General features: G+C 52.5%; 1 protein-coding gene across 2 annotated transcripts; it reads right to left on the reverse strand.

Moving 5' to 3' along the window:
- Positions 1–1,814: 1,814 nt before the first annotated feature.
- On the reverse strand, positions 1,815–6,392 carry LOC103048743 (NADH dehydrogenase [ubiquinone] 1 subunit C2). 2 transcript variants are annotated; one of them, XR_456841.3, is made up of 4 exons: positions 6,126–6,392; positions 4,729–4,872; positions 3,707–3,855; positions 1,815–1,943 (listed from the first exon to the last, which is right to left on the reverse strand). XR_456841.3 is itself a non-coding variant. In XM_007444940.3 (3 exons), exons 1-3 carry the CDS (start codon positions 6,271–6,273, stop codon positions 3,806–3,808), a joined length of 342 nt encoding a protein of 113 aa, XP_007445002.1. In that variant the 5' UTR covers positions 6,274–6,392; the 3' UTR covers positions 3,675–3,805. The 2 variants fall into 2 exon arrangements, 1 of the variants encoding a protein (XP_007445002.1); XM_007444940.3 differs by lacking the exon at positions 1,815–1,943 and having other exon boundaries at positions 3,675–3,855.
- Positions 6,393–8,875: the final 2,483 nt, after the last annotated feature.

Below are 8,875 nucleotides of genomic sequence, written 5' to 3' on the forward strand. Positions count from 1 at the left end.
GGGCGAGGAGGAGGGCGCAGGCCGTGCGGAGCTCAGACTCAAATCCGTTTCTTGAGGCCTTTGGCAGGGGGTGGGGAAGACCCTGCAACGTCTGCAACCCCCCCCCCCCCAACACTGCAGGCAGCTGCTCTCCCCAGACCGGAGCATCCACCAGAGAAGCAAAATTATTCTGGAAAGTCACCCGAAGGGCCGGCAGTTTCGAGACCTACCATCTCCCCTACTCTTTGAGCAGAAAGTGGGTCTCCCCGCTGCTAAACGGCCCCTGCCCCACTACGCCGCACGGGTCTGGGGCACAGAGGGAGGGCCTGACCGGCCCAAAGCCTCCAGGGAACGCCAGCCCTGCAGGGGACTGGAACTGACGGTCTCCCGGGGGCCGGTCGAGCTCCTTCACCAGAACCCCAAACGGGCTCTCGGCTGCAGTGTTCCCTGCTAATCCTCCTGCAGACACAGGGCTAAAACCGCACCATCCTTAATCCATAAGATCGAGAAAAAAGATCATCGGGGTTTTGACTGGGCATCTTTGCCCCAATTTGCTTTCAGGCTGGACAGCGTCGGAGAACCCCCTGGCAGCCTCCGCTCGGGGCAGAGATCTCTCTCCAGACAAAGGCGGGACCCTTTTCAGCAGGCGACGTTCTGGCCCAAAGGCCATCTGTGGCAGTCGGGCTTCCAAAAATAAACCATTTCATTCCAGTCTGGAGCTGTCCCAGTCGCTTTTCTTTTTTTAAAACAATCGCGCCGTTGACCGTCAAGTGGAAGCTGGCCAGAAGTCTTAAGCCATTGCTTCAGGCATCCCGATTTCCTAATCCTGACCTCGTCTCAAGGTCTGTGGGGCCGGGTGCCTTTTCGCTATGGTGCCTTATGGGCATTGCAGTCAGTCCACCGAGGAACGGCTCAACCCATTAGGCCGCACTTCCCCAACCTGGCCTCCTCCAGATGCATCGAGCCGGGCGTCCTAATGACCGTAGCAGGGGAATCTGCAGGAGCTCCCTTCCGTCAACACGACAAAAGCGCCCTGGTGTCGTTGCACTGCAAGCTCTGTGACATCACAACGCACGTACAAAAGGGGCGGGGCTTGCCTCACCCCCACCCAACGCCTGGTCACCCTGGACCACAGTAACCACATCTCCCTGCTAAGGGATAATCGGTGGAAACTGAGGCTTGCACGAGGCAGCCGAGATCCGAGGGCTTCGCACAAGAGGCCTCAGAAGAACAGCGACAAGAGGGGCTTTCACGGTCCACACCGTTGGTTGAAGCAGATAAAGGAGAAATGGAGAAAACCACTGAGAGCGTGTGATGACTCTAAGTCAGGGTTGCTTTACCAGATGATGCTCCCTCTAGGAGGAAAACTTCCAGGTATGTCGAAGGAAACAGGGGAAGGAGAGGCTGGAGAAGGTTGGAAGATGCTCCACCAACAGATTAAAGAGCAAAGGGGCCAGACCTTTTTCGTGACTGGAACTCGTGTAAAAGAAAATGACACAACTGCAACACACGTGTGGCAATTCCTTGCTTTCATGCACGCCTGGTGCAAATTCCTTCGTAATTTCTGGTTACTTCAGCATCCAGAAATTGGGAAAGAAAAGGTTTTGTTTCTCCATGAGATGCAAAACTAACACAGTGGGGGGTTGCAGGGCCTTTGTGCAACTGTTCTTCTTTTATTTTTGCACATTAGCATCACTGAAAATGTTCAAGGAATCCTGAAATATTTTTGTTAGAAGGTGTTTCTAACACACAGAGGGGGTTTTGCAAGATAACACTTTTTGTTGGATGACTAGATCTTCACTGCATTTCTGCCAGGGATACATGAAAGAATACAAACCACCATTACTTCTCTTTTAATTACAATTTATTATTAACCTAGTTTTAAGGCCTTAGCAGGTCATAATCCGGGCCTGTCTCTAAGGACCCAAACATAATTTTTCTATCAGGTGATTCAAGTAGAAGAGCTGAGACGTGAATTAAGGAAGAAATGTAATTTCTTTCCCCGGAGTGATGCTGACCTCTGGGGTTGAGACTTCAGGACACTTTCCTGAAGCTTTCTGAGCAATGGCGATCTGCTCTCGTCTTCTGGGGTGGACCCTCAACTTCCCAGTCCAGCCCGCAGCCTTGGGATTTCTGGGCTCTAACCAAGGTGTCCGAACCCAAGTCTGAAACCCTGCTTAGTTTCTCTTGAGATCAGCCAAGTCCCATCATACCCAAATCAGCTTTCCTTTACAGAGTCACACGTGCAAAACCATCCGGTGGTTGGATTGTGCAGCTGAAGGCTTAGTGTGACATGTTGGCTTAATCAGCAAACTATAGCCCAGCAAACCCTGCCTTAATAGACTGTGGGAAACCCTGCTTGGGGTCTTCCTGAGCACTTGGATATTGGGTCTTCGTCGATGATCACTTCTCCAGGCCCTCTGCGTGCAACGGTTGCTTTTCCGCTAAGCTGAAATGCCACCAAAAGGCCTGTAATCCAGTTTTAAAAGGCCTGCGAGGACAATTGGAGCCTCCTGCTGAGGGGACCGGACTGAAGCTCTAACCTCCAGGCCCCGGGGGCCAAGGAAGGCCAGCCGATCCCACCAGAAAGCTCCCCTGACTTTTCCCAGAGAAAGGCTTTTGTGGAAAGACTCCCCTGGATGTGGGGATCTATGGAACCACCGGGATGAAGAGCCACTGATATCCATGACATCCTGTGCATTTCTACGCCATTTCCAAAGCTTTCCAAGCCAGACATGGCCCTGCCTCTCGCTGCGGTAAAATCCACAGCTTCTGAGGAGCCGGACGTGCCCCCTTGTGATGTCAGGCACCGCTTAGCTTTTCAGTCCCGTTGTATCATCCGGGGCCTCATCTCAACTTGTTGGCACGATGCAAACTCCATTAGCTGTACATTCTGTTTCCTATTCAGGAGTTCAAGAGGATGTGTGCAGTGCTGAGTTTTCCACACAACAATCTTGCAAGGTAGGCTGGGCTGAGGGGGGCCCCAAGTCACCAGTGAGGGAGGACTCGAACCTAGGTCTCCCTGCTCCTAGCCCAACCCTTTCTGAGAAGACCCCCCCCGGGTCTGGAAAGGGAGAATGGAGTGAGGTGGAGAGGGAGAAACCGGTCTGAAACCCTTTGGGGCCACGTTGCCCTGCCTCGTCCAACACCGGGAGACCAGACGAACGCTCAGAGGCAGCTCAGCTCCAGCGTTCAGAGCATCCTTCATAGACACTAAGGGGGTTGATACCCAAACCAAACCAAACCAAACCAAACCAAACCATTCCGGGGCTGAGCCAAGTCACAGACTGACCCCTTGATTTAAGAAGTTCCTTCTGACCGGCCAGAAAAACACACCTTTCAGCAGGTAGATCCCCCAAATGGATGCAGAGTTGCCTCTGCCGACTGGATACTGGAGCACCTTCCAATAGGTGAAAGATTACGGGACCCATTTTGGGATGTCAGGCTGCCAAAATGGTATCCCTTTGCTTTGCAATCTCCTCCCAACCCTTTGCACCACAGGAGCTGTTATTCAGTGATTAGTCTCTTCACGATCAGTACCCACTGACAGAAATCATTTAGCGTAACATGGGGTTGAGATAACGCCAGGGATTCCCACTTTCCGCAGTGGTAAATTCTGCGCATTATTTACGCCAGATCTCCCAGATGTCTTCTCCCCCGTTTCCGGGAGTACACCAAGAGCAAAAGGCAGAGTGTACCTTCATATAGCTTTAATGAGAAAGGATACAATCCACATCTATCAGCAGGCAATTTGACCCCGAAGGCTTCCACGCGCAAGAGTAGCATGGAAAGACGCCATGAATAAGACAGGATCTGCTCACAGTCTTCAGCGAATTGGGACGAAGTCTTCCAGAATATCTCCCACCTTTCTTGGTTCTACCAAAACAAGAAATCATCCTGCTCATAAAGCTTATTCAGAAACCATGAACAAGGAATAGCACCAACTTCCTGCATCTTTGCGGTTGCCTCTCTTTTTCAGTACTTGCTTAAAGAGATTTGAAGCAAGCAAGGGCTGAAAGAGCTTCTGTTAAGGAGGTCTACGGTCAACTCTAAGTCAAACTGTTCTTGGAAAAGCAGAATTCCTTGGTCCTGCATGATTGTAGCCCTGTTTAGAGGGGCTGATAAACACGCCCATGAAGCGGCCTGGCCTGCTGAGAGCCAGTTTGGTGTAGCGGTTCAGGTGCTGGACTAGAAGCCAGGAGACGGGGAGTTCTAGTCCTGCCTTAGGCATGAAAGCCAACTGGGCGACCTTGAGCCAGTCCTTCTCTCTCAGCCCTAGGAAGAAGCACAAACCGCTTCCAAAAACGTTGCCAAGAAAATATGCATGAACATGTCCATGCACTCGCCAAGAATCAAGACTGAATCAATGGTATAACCCACCCACCCCCCAATTCTCAGATTCTGAGACCTGAGATAAAATTATCTCTCCAACTCCACACACTCCTGACCCTGGACAACCCAGAGCAAAGAGGAATCCAGCTGTTGTTGAAGTATAACTTCCAGCATCCTCATCACTGACCACCCTGCCTGCAGCTGTCACCTGGGGCATTTTTATAGATTTGTGAAGGCTTTGTCCCAACTCGCTTGAGGAAGTATCTGGGGTCTGTATCACATCCATGCTGTGGGCAACTCAGGAAGAATAACCCCATCTGCCCCAGAAAGCGACTGCTTTCCTCTCCCGAACGCGAGCCGGTCCCACACATTACGCACGGGCACAGCTCTTCTTGACGGCATTTAACACCAAAGTACCTTTTTTCACAAAGTCCTCGGGATGTTCCTTTACGTAACTGAAAAGCTCTCTGTCCCGCTCGGCGTAGTAGTAATTGGAATATCTCTTCAGGTAGTAGCCCAAACAAAACCCCAGAGTGGCCATCAGGACTTGACGATGGAGACCTGGAAAGATTCAAGAGAGCAAAGGAGAAGTTTAACAGCCGGCCCCGAATTCCACAAGCAGCACTTCCAATGGTGCACGGCAGATGCCCACGTGGTTGTCACTGTGGTGATGCCTACAAGGAAAGGCGTGAAGAAGAGAAGCCGAACTCCGCCTGGACTGAAACAGCTAAATCCGTCCTGTTTCTTCCCACTGAATCCCCAGAGACCCCTTCCTCCTCTCCTCACCCCACAGCGGGTCTGCCCTTCCTCAGCTCCCTCCTGGCAGACCATCCCTGCATACTGGCTGACCAGCACCTCCAACCCCAGCCGAAACGCATCAAGGCCAGACGCTCTTTACAAGCGCACCATAATTTAAAAAAGGGAGCACTGGAGTCCTTGGTGCTCTCTCTGAGCTCGGCTGTTTGCTTGCAGACGTTTCGTGACCCAACTAGGGAACATCATCGGTGCCGGTGAGGTGGGGTTTGCTCCCGGTTCATATAGTCACTTTGCCCCAACAGTGTTGGTGGGAGTGAGGTTTCCGCCTTGGTGGTTCCTTGATTGGGGATTGTTTTCTGTCTGACGGTGTGTCTGGCGCCGATCCCTGCTTATCCGAGTGTCGGCTGCGGGAGGGACGTGCTCTAGTCTGGATGGGTTTCCTGCCTAGATTTTGTATCGTCTCTTTTGAACGGTGCTCTCTGGGGGTCGAGTCGTGGCAACTGGACTTCTTTTCTTCTGGCTTGATGTGTTTCGCTGCTTGCCCAAGCGGCTTCTTCAGTCTAGAAAGCCGGTTGGGGGACCCGATAAAGGTCTACGAGGGCGGCTGCGTTCCTCACGAACACGATGGGCTCGTTGAAAGAGATGTGATTAGTGGAGTCTTTGGGATGCGGATGTCTTGCTCCTGATCCCCGAAGAAGCCGCCTGGACAAGCAGCGAAACGCATCAGAGCAAAATAAGAAGTCCAGTTGCCACGACTCGACCTGCAGACGATTCCGCCTGGATGGCTGAGAATCTCCATCAGCCTTTTGCCGGAAGGGCAGCTTAATATAATAATATATTAATTTGTTATTATTATTATTATGGGATTGGGCCTGGTCTAAGAGGCTAAGAGAGCCCCGTTGGCGTGACCTTGGAAGGTCTGTCTCCCTCAACCCGACCCACCTCACAGGGTTGTTGTGGGGGGGAATGAGGGGGGGCGTCAGTTGCGTGCCTCGGCCCAAAGCCGGGATAGCGACCCAGCGCATAGCTAAGCCCTCCATCGCGCCCAGGCGACTGACCGGCTCGCAGGACGGGCCTGCGGTTGATGCCGTTGTCCAGCAGGGCGCTGAGCCAGAAGCAGCCCGCCGTCCAGACGGAGGGGAAGTTGAGCAGCGGCGGCGGCGGCAGCGAGCGCGCCTGGTCCGGGACCGCGAAGCGGAGCTGCATGGCGAGCGGCAAGGGTGGCGGAGGGTGCTGCCCGCAACGCCTTCCCCGTGGCCGCGCGCGCCCGCGGAGGAACGTTCCGCCGCTCCCGGTTCCGCCGTCCTTCGCTCCCTCCCTCGCGGAGGGGGCGGGGCTCCCGGCCGGCCCCTCTCCGCCGCGTGGCCCGGATTGGCCGGGAGGCGGGGCGTTGGCGCCGCCCGGGAGGCTTCTTTGTGCGCGGCGCGCGCAGCGTTCGGCGAAGGAAGGTCGGGTGGGCGGAGCGCGCAGGTGGAGAATCGCGCTGCGCGGGCGGACGTCCAAGGAAAGGAACGCGTGGCCGTGCGCGCCCCGTGTCGCTTCTCTGCTTTCAGTCCGAAATTAGGGGCAGGACCGCGCTCGGCGTCGGCGGATCGGAGCGCCTGATGAGCTCCCGGGAGCCGCCCCGCCCTGCGCCCCCTTCTCGGCTGGGAGCGCTGGGAACTGGAGTCCCGACGCGTCTGGGGGGGCGGCCTGGGAGGTGGTCTGAGTGCGCGAAGCTGGAGGACTCCGGGGTCATGCAGCAAAGGGCGGGTGGGCGTCGCTCCCACCATCCTGGCCGCCATCTTGACTCTTTTGACCACATCCTGCAGACACCCCTGGGAAGGTGTCAACTCGCTTTTTTAAAGGTGAAATTGACAAGCTATCAGACATCCCTTTCCTCATTCCTCTGCCCTGCCTTTGCTTTTTACCCATTTTCCGTGCTTAACCTGGGAAACTTGCAAGGCGCTGTCTTCGCCAGACACGGGTTCAAGACTCAGGAATTGTATTTGCACTATATGCCACACTCAAAGTTGAATCTCAGTAATTTATTTATATTCTTAGCACAGCAGAGGATCTGTTATTGGTGCAGCATATTATCCCAAGCCAGAACAAGGGATTATTCAGGTAACCAGGCAAAGCGTGGCCTTTAACTTGGCTGTTACTCACCTTAGTGCTTTCATATATTTTTCTTTCTTGCAGCCGTCAGACTAAACTCAAAATTGCAATCCTCACGACTTTCTAATAAGTCCATTATTGGTCAGGAGGAATTGAATAAGGCGGCTTTGGTTCTCCTGGGCGAGCTCTATTTTGATGGTACTCCTGAACCTAATGTTGCATGTAGACACAACCCAAAACAGTGACACAGAGGCACTCAGCCAGGCCAGCGTGTTTCAATCTGGGCCACTTTAAGATGTGTGGACTTCAATTCCCAGAATTCCTCAGCCAGCACGGCTGGTTGGGGAATTCTGGGAGTTGAAGTCCAGATGTCTTAAAGTTGCCAAGGTTGAGAAACACCAGCCCAGTCACGAGTCAAGAGTGACCCACATTTATAATGTATACTATATGCATATACACGCACATCTACACCCACACTTCCAGCACATAATAGCACCTAGGAGAGCCAGTTTGGTGTAGTGGTTAAAGGCGCCGGACTAGGGACTGCAGACCACAAGATCTAGTTCCGCTTTAGGTGCAAAGCCAGCAGGGGGACTTTGGGCCAGTCCTTCTCTCAGCTCTTGGAAAAAGGCAAGAAATACACCAGAAGTTACCGTATTTAACTTTAAAAAATGGGAGTACAACTCCAAGCACACTGTTGTTTAGTCGTTAAATCGTGTCCGACTCTTCGTGACCCCATGAACCATATTGCGCCAGGCCTTCCTGTCCTTCACTGCCTCCCTGAGTTTGCTCAGTTTCATGCTCATTGCTTCAGTGATGCTATCTAACCATCTCATCCTCTGCCGTCCTCTTCTCCTTTTGCCTTCAATCTTTCCCAGCATCAGGGTCTTCTCCAAAGAGATCTCTCTTCGCATTAGGTGACCAAAATATCTGAGCTTGAGCTTCATTATCGATCCTTCCAATGAGCAATCAGGGTTGATTTCCTTTAAGATTGACTGGTTTGACCTCCTAGCAGTCCAGGGGACTCTCAAGAGTCTTCTCCAGCACCACAGTTCAAAGGCATCAATTCTTCGGCGCTCGGCCTTTTTTATGGTCCAGCTCTCACAGCCATACATTACTACTGGAAAAACCATAGCTTTGACTATGCGGATCTTTGTCGGCAAGGTGACGTCTCTGCTTTTTAATATGCTATCTAGGCTTGCCATAGCTTTCCTCCCAAGGAGCAAGCGTCTTTTAATTTCACGGCTGCAGTCTCCGTCTGCGGTTATCTTGGAGCCCAAATAAATGAAGTCTGTTACTGCTTCCATTTCTACCCCTTCTATTTGCCAGGAATTGATGGGTCCAGATGCCATGATCTTAGTTTTTTTAATGTTGAGTTTCAAGCCAGCTTTTGCACTCTCCTCTTTCACCCTCATCAAGAGGCTCTTTAGTTCTTCTTCACTTTCTGCCATTAGGGTGGTATCGTCCGCATATCTGAGGTTGTTGATGATTCTCCCTGCAATCTTAATTCCGGCTTGTGATTCTTCCAGCCTGGCATTTCTCATGATGTAAGTCCGGCCCTTGGCCCCATCCACCTTAATGGGTTCAGGTAGAAACAGGGCTAACTTTAAGATGGAGCCCTAAGCACACCTCATCTGGCACAAATCCAACTGCTTTCATGTATGTTGTGTAATTTGATGATGTGCCATCAAGTCAGTGCCAACTCTTAGCA

Source organism: Python bivittatus, unplaced genomic scaffold, assembly GCF_059951505.1.
Source record: "Python bivittatus isolate LINGU-HERP-01145 unplaced genomic scaffold, Pbiv_v1 ctg000340_np1212, whole genome shotgun sequence".
NCBI classification, from domain to species: domain Eukaryota; kingdom Metazoa; phylum Chordata; class Lepidosauria; order Squamata; family Pythonidae; genus Python; species Python bivittatus.

Coding starts and splice junctions, on each gene's coding strand:
- LOC103048743 (XM_007444940.3), bottom strand. CDS start 6,273: ATGCAGCTCCGCTTCGCGGTCCCGGACCAGGCGCGCTCGCTGCCGCCG. Junction 4,873..6,125: donor CAGGCCCGTCCTGCGAGCCG/GTCAGTCGCCTG, acceptor GAATCTTTCCAG/GTCTCCATCGTCAAGTCCTG. Junction 3,856..4,728: donor CGAGGACTTTGTGAAAAAAG/GTACTTTGGTGT, acceptor TTGTTTTGGTAG/AACCAAGAAAGGTGGGAGAT.